We start from the raw sequence: 17782 nt of genomic DNA on the forward strand, positions 1-17782 counted from the left end.
GAACAAGGAACACTCATTTTGCATAAAGATTTTCTATTTCTCTTGACATTTCCAACAACTCAGTAGCATGACCAAATGAAATCTGAAATAATGGATGGGAAAAGTTAGGTGGGAGGACTATCCAATGTAAGAGTTCTGTCTCAGCCTAATTAAGATTCAAAAATCAGATGGAAAAGATGAAGTCAAAGAACAAAAATTACAAGGAAATTGTGGTAATTGATGAAGACAGACTATAATTGATAGAAAGGAATGAAAATGGTGATTTCAGTTATCTTTGATTTCTAATAAGATTGCAGGGACTTACAGCAAAATGTTTTGGAATGTCTAGCAGGTAAAGATTATTAGGTCAAAAACATTAATTCACATGAAATTTGAAAATCATTGTATAGAATATTCACAGTATTTACCAATTTTCAGTCAACTAAATTAAATGCTTCAGATTACAAATCCAGTAACACAGGAAGGATACCTTCTATTTTCCTTGTTATGCTAATTAGTGAAATCTTGAACTCATGCTAAGTAATCAATACATGCTGATTGATTATGGGTGATTTGTAGGCTCTAAGAATGGCAGATTATTTTTTACAGATTTTATTTATTTATTTGAGAGAGAGAGAGCATGAACAGGGGGAAAAGGTAGAGGGAGAAGCAAACTCCGTGCTGAGCAGGGAGCCCATTGGGGAACTCGATCCCAGGACCCTGGCATCATTACCTGAGCTGAAGGCAGACGCTTAACCAACTGAGCCACCCAGGAGCTGAAGGATAGATTATTTTTAAAATGAGTGTTAAATGTGCAAAGCTATAATCAAGTTTTTGCTATTTTACCAATGAAGGGGAAACAATGCTGTAATAAATGTTAACTTATCTATATGTAATGTAACTCTGGGATCGAGTCCCACATCAGGCTCCCTGCATGGAGCCTGCTTCTCCCTCTGCCTGTGTCTCTGCCTCTGTCTCTCATGAATAAATAAAATCTTTAAAAAATTTTTTGAATTCCAAATTAAAGTTTGTTGTAAGATAACAATAGAACAATTTAGCATACATGGCAACACAGATAAATTGAAAACACAGGACAAGGTTCCCAAATATTTACTAAGCGGCAGTGAAGAGTGATGCTGGAATTTGATGTTTTTCACAATGCATGTATAACATGGTATATATCCAAATGGTAAGTCATCTTGGCTTTAATGTCCAATGACCATGACTCTAAATGCTATGCTTTAATAGCTTAAACATTTTCTCTTACGGAAACTGCCACAGAAAACAAATACATATAATAATAAGTGGGGAAAAGTAAGTGTTAATATTTTATTTTATTCTGAATCATAACACATAATTTAAAATTTGTTAAGAAATGTTTTTGTTATTTCAATAGCAGTAAATGGGAAAAATGTAAAGAGGCATTTTTCTGACTTCATAAAAAGAATATCTCAAACAGTATAAAGTATAAAATAATGCATCTGTGTCAGGAGGTTTTTTCATCTTAATTTGTGTAGAGGGAAAACCAGAAGCCCTCAATGATATACAACAAGAATTCGATGCTTAGGCACCCGAGGTGTAGTCATCTTGGTAATTCTTTTTGTAGCTAGTTGTTGGTTCTTCTGGTCTTGACTGTACTCACATGTGCATGAGGCAGCTGATCTGGTATGGGATGAAAATCAGGACATCATAGTTCTGATCCATGCATCTCTCATCCCCCATCAGATTTGGGAGGGTATGTCCTTCTCATGATGATAAGAAGGGGAAAAAAGAGAGCAAGCCCAATCATGAAAACATTCTTCAAGCCTCTTGGGTTGCCACATTTACTAATATGTCATTGGTTAGTGCAAGTCATAGCATCAGGCCCATAATTACAGTTGGGAAAGATCGATTAGACCCACTCTCCAGGATAGTTTTCCTAATGTAGACATATTCCTGGATTCCAGGGATTTGGACATTGTTGGTTCACGACCTCCTCTGAAGCTTTCCAGGTGTAATCTGAAATCAGTCCCCATGCTCAGAAGGCAGGAAGAGACTGAAAAAAGAGGTGGCCCACTCCAGGGTGGTAGGTGTTTTAATAAGCAAGGAAACTTATATACAAGGCTTGTCTTGAGTGGCAGCAATAGGAGTGGATCCCCAAGTCCACCTGCCAAATCTTAAAAGTTTCTACAGAGGTCTTACCTGGGTTCAGTCACATATACCATGCATGTATACTCAGCATCATATCACTGTCTCAAGGCCATGTCCCCAGAACAGCTCTGGAAATGAGAAAAGAAAGCATAACCCACATTCCAAGGACTGGGGAGAGGATGAGGAGGCTGTGTTTGCCTGAGTCCAGCTCATAAGTCAACCAACACTCAAGTCTTTTGAATGACCTCTCCCTCCAGACGTGGACATTTTGGGGAGACAATTCTGTTTACTGTAAGAACTTCCTAAATATCTTCTGTGTGAGAAAGTGCTCTCAAAGCTATTTAAAATAATAGTTGGAATAGTTAAATTTTTGAACACTAGGAATTACACTATTTATGAATTATTTAATCTCCTATATGAGCTAAAGATGTTTATTATTCCTATTTTGCTAAAGAGGAAACTAAAGCTTAGCTATCTTCCAAATGCTAAGTCCAGTTACACAGACCACAGAACCTTTAGGGTAACTGCTATATAGAGCTCCTTTGCTTAAACTCTTGCTGATTGTCTTAACCAAAAAAGAAAATTATCATGACATATGAAGTTCTTTCTATTTCTGTCAAACTTCTAACATGCTATAACAAAATAATTTCCTTTTGGCAAAATGTTCTAGAATAAAAGTGATTTTTATTAATACATTTGGAACTTTGTGTTTCAGAATTGTCAGTGCCTAAGTTTACCCAAAATATTTCCTGTGGTTATCTGCCCACATCATTCTTTTCTCCCCTTCAGTTTGAATTCTGCTTTAATGCATTGATTATATTGATAAAGATGTGGGGGGAGTGGCAAGGAAGCAGCTGATCTGTTGTATAAGAGGATGGAAAGATATGGAGTAGAATTGTAATAAGTGAAGTTATTAAATCAGATGAAATTTTACAGGTCAGTGAAACCTTATACTGAGAAAATATAAAGCAGAGTACATAAGCACACAGAACCTTAGACTCCTAGGCATTCTTATACCTGCATGAGTGAGGTAAAGAGAGGCCAGCAAGACACAGGGGAAGCTTAAATAAGCAGGATTAAGGGGTCGATAAACAGTGCAGCAAACACTTACCTCTCCTGGTTGTTCTTATAGTTTCTTTTCCTCACTAAGGACAATATAAAAAACAAAATGTTAAAACGCAAATTATACATACATGCACACACACAATGCAAAAGGTAACTGGTAACAGAGCCAAGTTGTATAGTGAAGCTTTGAATAATTTTAAGAGGGTCTCTGCTGCAGGCATTGAATGTTGCGTAAAGAAGGTACTTAGAGTTATTTATGATAGAAAATAGTTGATTAAGCTGTGTGCTTCAGAGAACTGAGGATGGTACAGTTCTCTGATGCAGTTTTCTTTCTCCCTCTGAATTGGTAGAAGTCAAAGTAGATAATCAGGGAACTGAAAATCTACGCAGTTGTTCCTATTCTGATTGCAATATGGGGCTGGATAAAAACAGAGGCTCCAGCACTTACCTGAGATTGTAGCAGGTTGCTGCTGGGGCTGCTCTCCCTATTCCCTTTTCTTATCCAAAGTGGGTAGTTGGGAACAGAACAAGTAGCCAATACATACCTCTTTATTTTTGTTTCTTTCAAATGAAAAAGAAGATGTCAGCAGCATTTAGGATGCAGAGATAAATTCATGGGAATAAAGGATAAAACAGCACCCTACCGCATGGCAAATTATCAGGACCCATTTCCTGTCTGTCCGTTGTCTTTCTTAATATGTCATTGTTTGGACCTATCTTTATCTACCTCATTCCTTCCGGAAGGTTTAAGTCCCACCATCTTATGTGTTTATCAGTTCCAAGTTTGGCCCAGTTGGCTACCTAATTCCACCCTGTGAACTTACATTTTTTTATTATACTCCTCAGTTCTGGCTGTAGACATCTGGTTGCCAACCCTGAACTTCACTTGTTTGTAAGGCTTTCTAAATAGCTTTATTGAGATGTTTTATAACTGAGTTTTATTCTTGTCCCTTCACCCTCCTCCATTCACTGGGAAGTACTCAGGGGCTCGTTCACTGCAGCTCCTCATGACCCTCAACTACATACAGTGAGTGCCAAACTCAGAGACTAGGGCCCTCTCTTCTCCCCATAAGCCTTGCCACAGGGTCTCTGACACAAATGAGGCAGGGTGATATAGACTTAATCAGTCTTAGCACATGTTTTAGTCTAGAAATTGAAACTCAGATTGATCTCTGTAACCTATGATGATTTCAATATATTTCTTGAATTTCAAAATATATTCGTAAAAAAGTGCTAAATTTTACTAAATATTCTTCAAAAAAAAAACCATAAATAATTTTGGCTTTCTAATTTAATTATCAAATAGGCACCAAAAAAATGTCAATAGTTAAATATCCCAATCCTCACGTTAGCTTGGTGATTTCTAACAAATTTGGCCAAGTTCAGAACAGAATTCTGTGCTATAGCATGTAAATCTACCTTAATTCCATGTCTTAAGTAGTAATACTTCCAATTATTCCTAGATTATACATCTAAGTTATATTTTTAAATATCCTCCTGGAAAAGAGATTTTATGACAGAGCTCTTACCATGGGGATGTTTGACTTTGGCTTAAAAAAGCATCTACTCTGTGTCACTAATATACCAAGATGTGAAATGGAAAATTTTTATATTCATAGCTACACAGAGTTCTTGTAAATTGCTGAAACATGAAATAACCAAATAAACTTTATTATTGAAATGGGTTTCTTAAGAACATAAACGTGTAATGTAACTTTCAAACCTGTTAAACCATGAAAGAACTACACCGATTTCATAACACAAAGCACAGTGTGTATAAAACTATGTAGCATAAAATGTTCAGCTGCCAAAGTAACAGAAAGGTTCCAGGAGGTATTTTCATAAATCTGGAAACAGTTAACCTGTTTTGATGATCTCCCTCATTCCATTTACCTGAATAGCAGGGCCTGGCTTTCTGTATCTTTGGAGTTAATAAATTCAATTTAGTTGAGTCTGTATTTTGAAATGGTCTTTCATATTAGAAAGTTCAACTTTCTGGAGAAAATGGAATGGTATTCTTCAGATTAAGAGTATCCTTTCATAAGTTTTGTTTTATTTGGTAAGTAAAACAACTGAATAAAGTGAAGGAGACAGAGTAAATGACATCACATTTTTTTTATGTGAGGAAACAGAGACATAATAAATTTAAATGACTTTTGTTCGAGGCCACTGGTCCCCAAGGTCTTAAGAATTTTCTTCTCGATGATAATTGGGAAATGGCATCACTTATGCACTCACCTGATTGGGACTATTTCCCACCCTGCGAAACATAGACAGTTAGCTGTGCAAATGAGGTCATAGGACAATTTTAAGGATTATTAGGCTGCATATTTGCATATATGTTGACTTTTCATAAATGACTTTTGAGTTGAGTGTTAATGGAAAATGTTTACCTGTGCATTTGGAGAATTTTTTTCATATTAAGATACAAATCTACAAATCTCAATGGCGTGTTTATATTAGTTTATACACATTAATATAACAAAAATGCTATTACTCTTATTTATAAGTAGTTGATTTAAGTAGCATTAGCTAAGATTAGACTTTCACCTGAAAGCTTTTCCTAGAAAACTGAAATTAAACTAATACTTAAGTTTAAAAAAAAATATACATTTGTGCTATGTAATTCAAAGAAAACAAAGATTTTGGGAAAGTTGTGTGGAACTGCTTCACATAGGGTGAAAAAAGCCAAACAATTTATATCTTTTTTTTTTTTTTTAAGATTTTATTTATTTATTCATGAGCGACTGAGAGAGAGAGAGTCCAAGACATAGGCAGAGGGAGAAGCAGGCTCCCCACACAGAGCCTGATGCGGGACCTGATCCTGAATCCCAGGATCAAGACCTGAGGTGAAGGCAGACACTCAACCTCTGAGCCATCCAGGCATCTCAATCTATATCTTGTTAAAAGGGATTTGGGTTTAATCTATGAACTGCTTATATGAGTGATGTTACATAATGTGGGTGAATTTGTTCTTTTAATATATGGCCTTTTAAATACCTACTAAGTAATCTAAGTCACTGGTGAAGGCCTTTCCCCAACAAGGACCCAGAATACACATCCAGTCTTCCCTGCTTCATACCTGTTGATGGTTGCATTAGTACTACCACCCAGGTAGCACGACAAAGGGAGGCATATTTGGTATGCCACTCTACTCCAAATTTACTGTATGTATAAAGTTGAAATAACATTGAACAAGAAAAATAAAAAGAATTTAGCCTTTCTGGCTACCATCCAGGGCATTATTAATAAATCCCTAAACTATGAAAATGCCCCACCTATTTTGTAAAAATGAAATGAGGGTGCTACTTTCCGGATCTCGACAATACAAATCTGACTTAGCTTTGAGTAAACTCTATAATATCACAGTTTTTAAACTTAAAGTGACAGGGAAATATTAAGATTTAATATTTTCACATTTTCTTAGCTGACTTTTAAAAATGAACGTGACTTGATATCTTATTTTGACAGATTTCTAATTATTTTGTTTTGTGCACATATTCATTTTATAACTTTTATTCCAGTTTACTTTGGCATTTTTTAAAGTGTACTTAATTACTTAAAATTTCTTACTGGTGAAAACCAGCTATGAATTGACTCTTCCTAAAGATAATAATGAAATTCTTAATATACTAGAGTGACATCTGTCAAAATAATGAGGAGTTATCTGTTAAATGGATATAAAGCCATTATTTTTAGGTTACTGCTATATATTTTTAGCTAAGTGTCCAAATTTCTTTTCTTGTTCTGTCCTTTCTCATTTTCCACATAGTGGCTAGAGAGAGCTTTTCAATACTTATCAACCACATATCATTCTCCCACTTAAAACCATTAGATGATCGTAGGATAAATTTTATTCTTTTCTCAGCCTATGGGGCCCTACATGATCTAGTCCTTGTCCTTTTATTGTTCCCCATCCATCCTCAACACAGTGCTCGCTGGCTGCTCTCTGCAGTCACTCTGATCTTCCTTCTGTCCAGTGAATACACCAACTCCTTTCAGCCATAGTGCTTTTGCACATGCAGTCACCCATACCTGACACTACCTGCCCCTAAATCATCCTAAAGAAGCTTCTTCCTTCTTGCCATTCTGATTTCAGCTAGAATGTCACATCTTCCACGAGGACACCTCTAACCACCTCATTAAAATAACATTCCCCTGCAAATCATTGTCATATCACTTTGTTACTTTTTTCTTATAGCTGAATTATCTTGTTCAGTTATTTTATTATTGTTTGTTTCCCTCCATTCACATGTAAATGAATGAAGTGATGTGGGTGATCCCCCTGTCTGTTTTGCATACTGCATCATAGGCCCTTGACACATTTTTGTAGAAATAATGAAAAAAAAAAAAAGGTGCATGTTAGAGTGCTCTGTAAATCCTGAAGCATGTCCAATTATAAGATGCAATTATTAGCTGAGTAACAATGAGACAAGTCTTTTATATATATTTGTCCTGGTAAACTGGATAAAAACGTGTGAGTGGGTGCTGTCCTTAAGGATAAGTAGATAAGCGGTCACCTAAAGTTTATGGGGCACACATTTTGATATTGATTCATTTTCAAACTACTGTGCATCTTCTGTGTTAGAAATAATTAGAGCCTGCGAACTGAAGTGAAGGAAACATTTACAATGCTGAATAACCTAAAGTGAAGACAGGGGTATCTAATTAGTCTTTCTTCTGACAATCTTTTTTTGGATTAATATTCTTCTCTTTGAAAAGTCTAACAGTGGTGCTTATGTCACCGACTCTACTGATAATTAATAGTGTTCGCCATACACCTACACATATTCCTTCCAAAATATTCTTGTGTGATGCCACTACTGGAAAGAACAGTTTCAATTAGAGAGGAGAGCTTTTGAAGTATAGATCATGTGGTCTATTATAAGGAATATGTCCTATTATAAAAGAAAAATCTCCCATAGAACATAATAGTTGATGTAACTTGCCTGGGATATTGTTTAACAAAACACTTTATGGATACTTCATCAGGACATGACTTGATGAAGAAGCAGGAGTAGCATTCATCCACATTTTTCTTTTTTTAAATCCCTAAGATGTTTTCCTGTACTATTTCCACCCCAGTCACAAGCTTATTAACTTGGGAATGAGGTGACAGGGCCTTTGTCTTTGAATCTTGTAATTATAATTAATAGTAAGTTAAAGGGAAGCAGAAAGCTTATACTCAAAGTTTAAAGTAAAATGACTTTGTGGCACTTAGGGCAGGTGCCAGAAGATATTAAGTAAGAGCTCATTATTCTTATTAATAAGAACTTCGGGGAGACATCTTTGAGAAGCAGAGTCATTTAATGGTTACAAGAGGGACACCTATCTGTGGACAGAGCTTGGGAGTGGAACTGTGCTCTTCTCATCTGAGGATGCTTAGGGCCTAGCAGAGGCTTTTCCAGATGGTTCCTTCACTAGTTTGTGCCAGTTTTATACATGAAGACAGAGATAGGAGTCAGTGTACACACACTGTCCACTGCTTCCTTCAATACATTTCTAAAAGTCATATCATGAAATAATCCTAAAACTTCATTATATTTACTTGTGAAAGTATTATGTGGGGGTGGGGTTGCATTTAACCAAATGATTTAATATCCAATAAAGCCCAGCAGTGGCCAATGTCTGCCAGAGCCACATGGAAACATCATTTCTCTCTAAATATCTGCAATTTTAAGTACTAAATTTACTACCCATATTCTTTAAAAGAAGCGTAGATGATTTATAGAAGTTAACTACATGAAGGACCAGTTACAATGAGGTGTAATAGTGTTGAATAATAATAACAGCTAACTTGGGGATCCCTGGGTAGCTCAGCAGTTTGGTGTCTGCCTCCTTCGGCCCAGGATGTGATCCTGGAGTCCCGGGATCGAGTCCCACATTGGGTTCCTGCATTGAGCCTGCTTCTCCCTCTGCTTGAATCTCTGCCTCTCAGTCTCTCTCTCTCTCTCTCTCTGTGACTCATGAATAAATAAATAAAATCTTTTTTTTAAAATGTTAAAAAACATACAGCTAACTTTATGGAGAACCAACCATGTTCAGATATTGTTTCAAACACTTTGCATACGTCGACTTATTTTATCCTCACAACACCTCTATGAATGAGGCTTATGATTCCCTCCTTTTCACAAATATGGAAACTGAGACTGAGAGGTTATACATTAGCTACTAAGGAAGTTGTAGATCAGTATTCAAATCTGGGCATGCTGGTCTTAGGGACTCCGTCTGCCCTGTGATAATGTTCACTGTATTTTCATTACTTGTCTACCACTATTCTAAGTCCTCTACGTGTATTATTTAATTCCCAGAACAAATCTATGAGGTCAATACTGTATTATTCCCATTTTTCAGATGAGGAAGCTGAGGGAAAGGCTAGTGAAATGACTTATCTGAGGATGCCTAGCGAGTAAACACTGAAGCAAGAGGTCAGACTCACATCTTACTCTGGAGCCTACACTCAAACACTAGGCCACTCCAACCATGCGGATGCTTTACATCAGGAATAGGCAAACTAGGGCCAGAGACCAAATCTGTCCCACCACATGGTTTTATAAATAAAGTTTTTTTAGAACACAGCCTTGCTTATTCATTTATATTTTGTTTATTGCTGCTTTCATTCTACAGTGGCAGAGTTGAGTAGTTACAGCAGAGACCATATGGTTCATAAGCCTAAAATATTTACTACCTGGCCCTTTACAGAAAAAGTTATCCAGCCTCTGCTTCAGAGCATAAGTATTTCTTTCTCAATTATCTTCCTTTCATCCCTCAGCACTCTGAGCCTAGCCAGTGCCTAATTTCCAGAAAATAACAAGTGACAGTAATAAAAACCTTTCAAACATCATTAGAAAATGAGCAAAAACAAAAACAAAACAAAAAAAAAATTCAGTTCTATAGAAAATCAAGGTGCATCTGAATTAATCCCTTAGATATAAATAAGACATTTGGATTGGTTTTTGCCGTCTAAAAAGGGAAAAGGCAGTTGAGGGTCTGAGCTCCCTCTACTGAGAGACATGGACTCTGGAGACAATCTGCTCATATTCATGTCTTCACTCTGCCACTTCCTGGCTTCGTGACCCTGAGCAGATCACTTAACTTGCATGTATGCCAATTCCCCAATCTGCAAGATGGGTATAATAGTAGACCTAACTCATAGGGGCATTATGACCATTAAATGAGTTAATGCTTGTAATTTTATTATCAAGAACTGACTCCTATAAAGTGTTAATTATTTCTCCTGTTCTTCAATTTTTTCAAAAGACTAATTCAAAGCTAAGCAGAATAATAAAAATTGAATATACTGGGGAAGTTCTCAATGGATGAAAAGCCTATCAAATCAATGCTTAATAAATATCCTTCCACATTTTTCCTAACAGCGTGCTATATGAAAATAGGTGGATAAAAACTCATGGCTCTCTGACAGCTTGAAGTACAAGACAAGGCTCATAATAGTGCAACAGAATAAGATCTTTATTAAGTTCAACATATAATACATCAGCACAGAAACCTAATGCAGACAGGAATGTTAGAGAATGCTTCTCACCTGCTTTCCCCTACAGCACCAGAACATTTTAATTGTAAATGGTAGGGTCCACTATAGCCTTTAAGATACTCAGATGTCAAGTAGTACCTAGCTCTGATACATACACTGACAGTTCCTGGATATGCTCATAAACTCAGAGGTAACAGTGACTAAATGACTTAAGCATTTATGGGAAATGATATTATTGTCAAGCTTTTATAAGAATTGTTGATGTTTACAATATACACATAAAAATAATAAACTATGGGGCAGCCCGGGTGGCTCAGCGGTTTGGCGCCGCCTTCAGCCCATGGTGTGATCCTGGAGACCCGGAATCGAGTCCCACATCGGGCTCCCTGCATGGAGTCTGCTTCTCCCTCTGCCTTTGTCTCTTCCTCTCTCTCTCTCTCTCTGTTTCTCATGAATAAATAACTAAAATCTTTAAAAAAAATAATAATAAACTATGAAAGACTAGTACTAAGTAGAAGTAGCTAAATCATGAACCCCAAATTGAGACTATCCTAAGTTCAAAGTCAGCCTCCATCCATTCCTGAATGTGAACTTGAGCAACTTATATCTCAATCCCTACTTAGTCATAAAATAACAAAACTAATAGCACCAGTTAATCACTCATTCAGATACTTGACAAGCATTTATAGAATAGCTACCATGTGCCCGCCACTGTTAGGATTGAGTGTACAGCAAATACACAACAAACAGGCCTAAACTATTGCCCACCTCAGCTTTTATTTCCACTTATGAGAATTAAACATTTAGTACAAATTCTGGTACGCATTCAGTTTTCAAACAGTGCTGGATATCATTACTGTTAACTGATGAGGAAGAGGAAGAAGATTTCAGACACCAGTGCCTCACTGTGGAGTTGGTAATAACACTGAATTTATGCATCTTGAAAATGTTTCTGGTCCATGGCCCTTACCTTGTGTTCCCAGTCTTGATCTTTTTCCACACAGAGTGATCTGAGTTGGCATTTGCTGCTCTTGATTGGGGGTCTTTATGATTAGGACTATGACCCAGTATTGCTGATATACTTATTTAGTGACTAATCCAATAACAAGTATTGATTGATTGTTATGAAAACATTCTCATCTGTATATGCTGAGTATATTTCTGTTCACTTAATGACCATTTTCATGGATAGGGGTGCCTGAGTGGCTCAGTTGGTTAAGGGACTGACTCTTGGTTTTGGCTGAGTCATGGTCTCAGGGTACTGGAATCTAACTCTGTGTTAGGCTCTGAGCTCAGCAGGGAGTCTGCTTCCCTTCTCTCCATCTTCCCCTCCCTCCTCTCATGCATACACTCTCTCTCTAAAATAAATAAATCTTTTATAAAGACCATTTCATGGATGAAGTAAAATTATATTCAAGAAATAGAATATCAGTGCTTGATTGAAATTTGTCCAGAATGATTAGAAGAAAACTCTTTTATATATGAGATTCTTTAAAAAAAAAAAATCATTGTTAGAAAAGATCTATCTGAGCAATAAAACCAGAGACTGTGATGAGTAGGATCAGATCATGCCAAGTGGAAGTAGACATTCCAGGTGGCTTGGAGGAGACCCCAAAGTAGAAGGGATCAGAAAGAGTTTGGAAAAACACTTTCAAAACTGATTAACTACCAATGAGTTTGTGTTTATATTTTTTTCCTTAACTTCTACAAACAGCTCCCCTCACAAAAGTCATTTTGGAAACTTATCTTTCAAAGTCTGTAAAGACATCAATGATTTTAGTTATCTTACTTAAAGAGGGTAATTTATCATCTAGTCAAGTGTGCACGTGTCTGCCAGGAAAGCTTCGAGCCAACATATATCATACTCAGTAGCTTCAAGGATTTGGTTTGCCTTCTTATGTGTGTTTGAATATAGAATTCATTTCAATCTGACATTTTTTACCTCTCATCATATTTTTTCTTCTAATTAAGTTCTATAAATGTATCCTCTACCACATTTGAGCTGTAATAAATTCTTTTCCTGGATTGGCCTTCTGAAAGTCACAAACCAACATTGTGATGAATTGCAAAATGACTAATTCCCCTTTTGTGTTTATTTTGAGCAGCAGAATGCTGGAGAAAAATGAAGCAGAGTTTCACTAGAAAGAAGGTCCTGCTTATAGTAGTTACATGCCTGTAAATTGAATATTTTCAACACTAACTGACCCCAGCAGATTTCTGAAATTGCATAGGTCTAATTCAAGGACATAATTTTTCAGCCCCAAGTTTTGGGATTTGATGGTATTACTGGAAGGGATCCATATTGAGGAAAGTTTTCCTCTCATATAAGCCCTGGAGTTAATGATGTAGATGTGCACTGAGACCATGATGTCATTGGGAAATAGATTTCTTAAATTCTGTATTGCAGAAGAAAGGAACAAGGCTATTCACAGAATGGACTGCAGGAGAAATGAATGTAAAAATTTTATTTTTGGGGCAGCCCCAGTGGCACAGCGGTTTAGCGCTGCCTGCAGCCTGGGGTGTGATCCTGGAGACCCGGGATCAAGTCCCAGGTCGGGCTTCCTGCGTGGAGCCTGCTTCTCCCTCTGCCTGTGTCTCTGCCCCCCCCCCAATAAATAAATAAATAAATATATTTTTTTAAAAGATTTATTTTTTAAGTCTTTATTTGTTTTACTTCTCTATATTATAGGCAAGTAAATGTATTATATCTTTGATTTGAGATGGCTATGCTGAAATTGAATAATTTGTTGATAATATATAGGCTGGCATTTTAATAGGTGCTTAGCAGTGGGCACATTTGTTCCTATTACATTGTAAAGCATAGATGAAACTCTATATAAATAAGATTAAAGCATTGCCATAGATAAAATATCAGGCATTAACCGTGTAGACTCTTGATTTTAGAATGGTTTAACTCCAATATTTAAATAGCCACAATGATCATAGCCCAGTTCAAATAATACTGCTTAATGTGTTAATCATTAATTTTACATACTTCTTTCTCATTTCTCTCTATGCCTTTATAAAGTGGGAATTGCCTTATGCATCCTGAATTCATTACTGTAATTTGTGTACTGTGCATTGACTGAAGCCAATTTAAGTGGCATATTAGCTTAGAATTTGAGCTTCTTCACTTTGTGTAGATAGTGGGCCTTGGAGTTAATGTTTCATTTATAGTATTTGTTATAGAGCTATGATAATATGGTTATGATTCATGATCTTTTCCTGGATAATGCCTGATTTAAGATACACTGTAGTCTGAAAAGAATCTTAATTTTTTTTTTCTGTTAAGCATGGCTACTGGTCCACATATCCTCACACCAAACCATGATTGGCATGACTTTTCCTTTATAAAAGGAAAATCAGAATTATTGTTTTCAAGTCAGGATTAAGACATTTGCCTTAACTTGTCATCATAGTTTGCAAACGAGAAATCTGAGATCCAGTAAAGTTTATTAGATTGATGGCAATCAGAGGCTGTAAGCATTAGAACTACAGCCAGGATGTAGAACCTGGCTCTTCTGACTCCTGAGCCAACACTCTGCAAGCGATCTTGCCTTGATAAAATGGGATAACCACTGTCATTTCACTTAATCAGAATGTGGAACCATTTGCTATTATCTCCTCACAACACTCTTTTCTTGTCTCTCCCTGTGCAGTGTCATCATGCACCCCCACAAAGACATCCTAGTCACCTGTGGGGAGGACCGTCTCTGGAAGGTAGTGGGGCTCCCCAAAGGCAACGTGCTTCACACAGGATTTGGCCATACCGACTGGCTTTCCAACTGCTGCTTCCATCCCAGGTCAGTACACACAACTCCCTGAACCTGCTTCCACTCTCCAGGAATGCACTTGTTTATGTTTTGTCACTCTACTGGCTTTTTAAAAAACTACTTTATTGAAATATGAAATGACATACAAAAAAAATTGTGCAAAGTTAATATATGCAACTTGGTAAGTTTGAAGATAAATGTACATCCCTGAAATGACCACCACAATCTATGCCATAAACACACCTATTGTCTCTGAAAATATCCTCCCACCCACATTACTATTAATTATAAGATACTTAAAATCTACCCTCTTAAGAATTTTTAAGTATACAATATAGAGGATCCCTGGGTGGCTCAGCGGTTTAGCACCTGCCTTTGGCCCAGGGCGTGATGCTGGAGTCTCGGGATCGAGTCCTGCATCCCGCTCCCTGCATGGAGCCTGCTTCTCCCTCTGCCTGTGTCTCTGCCCCTCACTCTCTCTCTCTTTCTCTCTCTCTGTCTCTCATGAATAATAAATCTTTTTTTTTTCAAAGAAAATTTTAAGTATACAGTGTAATATTATTGACTCTATGTTCTACAATAGATCTCTAGGACTTAGTCATCTTATATAAATGAAAGTTTGTACTTGGCTAGCTTTTATGACACTTTTCTCTCTGGAACCCCACACCCTCCACTGAATTTTGAGACATGTAGATAAATGGTTTTCTTGGCTTTTATTATATTGACTTTAGATTGATAGCTTTTGATATTTGGAACATGTAAAAGTCCACATGCTAACACACTTAGCAAAAGTAAGAGGTATCCCAGGACAAGCACAATTAATGCTCCTTGTACATGCAAGCTCTGATAAGGCACATGGATTTCTAGTCAAGAATGCATGCCAGTCTTTACTTTGCTTGTTAATCTTACAGGTTTTCCTCTTAGAATTAAGTTATCTACTAAAAGGGATTAGAAGGCAGTGATCAATTTCTTTAAAAATTTAATGACACTCAAAATATTAGAACAAAGTAAAACTGAAGGCATTGAACCCTGTAATTGCAGAATTTGCTGTATTTTGGTATCCAGAGGCCAAGGGCACAGAAGTAAAGACATTGTTAAACACATAGGTACTTATTTCTAGTGGCAGAAAGTTCTGCCCACACTCGTTCCAGGGGCAACTCCTTTTCTACTGCCCAGTCCTGACTGTATTCTCTTATTCATCATTACACTGTTTAACATTTGTAAACACTCTTACAAGTGGCTCTAACACTCTCTGGTCTAGGTACTTTTGGGGACACATAGTTATTGGTACAATTTCTAAACCATCCCATTGGGAAATTTTGGTCTTACGAGGACTCTATTGATTTATTTTCATGTTCACAAAATTCCTTTAAAAGAAAACCACTGTGTTTGTCTTATCCTTCATATGAATGCCAATGAAGTTAGATTGAAATAAAAATAAACTAAATTTTTCAGAAATTTGTGACTGAATGAGAACAGTGAGGAGATTTATTTTAATTTTTGAAAAGCTCCTTAAAGTGTAATTTATCTTTGGTACTAGATGTGTGAATTTAATTTTTAAACATGTAGTGCATTTCATATCTGGTATATAGATAAACAGATTCATGCCACTTCTTACCTCTTAGAAACATAAAGCCCATCTTGCTAGCAGAGACAATGCAATTAGTAGTATAGCCTATCACTTATGTAGCTGCTGGGCATGCTAATCAGATTTCCATAATGCCCTGTTACCATGGTAGCCAGGGACTCCGAGAATTTTCTCATTAGTGCTTGACCAGCATAAAGTCCTTTTAATAGATCTTCCTGTTTTCCCACTCAATTACTGAAATTAAAATGAGGTGAAATACATCATTATTCACTCACAATATGAATTTACATTTAGTACTTTTCTTTGGCAGAATTGTAGTAAAATGCAGCTACACTTTTTTTTTTTTTTTCTAGTGTGTAGGGAATCCTGAGAAACAAATACATTTAACCTTAAATGTTCTTAAGTGAGAAATGCTGAATAGCAAGTGTTCTTTCTGTAGAGTTAGTAAAAAATAACGAATGATTATTAGAAATAACAAGAAAAAAACTCTTATATTTGGTGTAGAAATTAATTCAGAAAGAGTTTATATTTGAAACCTCAAAATTTTATAATGCAAACCAACATTGAAAAACATATGCATAATAAAAACCAATGTATAATATTATGTATGTAATATATATATGTACACACAAACATACATGTTTTAAAATTTGTCGACACTTAACACTTTCCGAAATTTAAATTTTTGAACTTTGATTTTTATTGTGGCTTAGGTAAATTGGTCAGTAAAAAAATAGTTTATTGTTGAAGGTAATATTTTTTCTATTTCTCTATATACTCATCTGTTAAAAAATTAAACATAAATTTGATTCAAATATGATACTTCAGTATGTAGTTGGATCTTTGGCTAAAGAATGCAATCGTAGTCTTTCTCAGAGCCCATTTGTGTGATCAGCTTGATTCTGCTCCCTGGGAAGAGGCTCAGAGTGGACATACTATGTACCTGATCCCTGTGCTCTTCACATAGGAAAAGAAACTTGTACATTTTATTTTATTTTTAATTGTAGTTGTTCCTGTGTTTCTGTGTAGCTATGACTAGAAACTGTAACTTACATTACTTCCAACTGGATGTCTTCCTGATTACTATGACATTCAATGCAATGTCTCTTCCACAATAACATAACCCAGATTTCTTCTGGGGGTCAATCCTACTTGATATGACAGTAGTACTTACCCTGACCTAAGCAAATCAATCTTTGTTGTCCTATTTCACTTGCCAAAGTAGGCCTCTTCAATATATACACAACAAATACAACAGGCATAGTAATATTTATATCAAAGATTGATAGATGAAAAAAATAGCTGAGAAGATGATTTCTCACTTGAGAATTCAGATAATATGATGTGGAAATATATAAAACAAAAGATCTTGTAAATACAGGAAGATTCTGACAAACTATAATCATCAGAGTCAAGGATTATCTCTCTCAATTTTTTTAACCTGTCAAGTAAACAAAATTACAATGGAATTAGAGGAATTAATAAACTAGCAAGTATATTTAATAGTATATGTTGAACTTTATGAACAGAAAATATAGATTATTTTAAATCATTTTTTTATTTTTATTTTAAATCATTTGTTAGTTTTTTAAAAAAACACATAAATCTTACACTAAAAATTTAGTGTAAATTAATTCTTCAGAATAGAAATTATACAATCTACAATTTGTAAAAGAAGATTTAATAATAAAAGAAAATAAATCAATAACTTAAATAAAATGAAACCTGCATTATTAAAAAGTAAATAAATGAATA

General features: G+C 35.9%; 1 protein-coding gene and 1 long non-coding RNA gene across 11 annotated transcripts in view; one reads left to right on the forward strand and one right to left on the reverse strand.

Moving 5' to 3' along the window:
• Positions 1-17782, forward strand: part of SPAG16 (sperm associated antigen 16) — a 916366-nt gene that overhangs the window by 418074 nt on the left and 480510 nt on the right. For all 10 annotated transcript variants that reach the window (XM_049106785.1, XM_049106782.1, XM_035710943.2 and 7 more), the window contains one exon: positions 14326-14469. In XM_049106785.1, coding sequence (XP_048962742.1) covers positions 14326-14469 — 144 coding nt within the window. The remainder of the gene's footprint in view (positions 1-14325; positions 14470-17782) is intronic.
• LOC112656658 (uncharacterized) lies at positions 1366-16138 on the reverse strand. The gene is made up of 4 exons (XR_004812607.2): positions 16058-16138; positions 3221-3254; positions 2161-2237; positions 1366-1721 (listed from the first exon to the last, which is right to left on the reverse strand). It is a non-coding gene; the product is annotated as an uncharacterized LOC112656658 (long non-coding RNA).

This window comes from Canis lupus, chromosome 37, assembly GCF_003254725.2.
Source record: "Canis lupus dingo isolate Sandy chromosome 37, ASM325472v2, whole genome shotgun sequence".
NCBI lineage: Eukaryota > Metazoa > Chordata > Mammalia > Carnivora > Canidae > Canis > Canis lupus.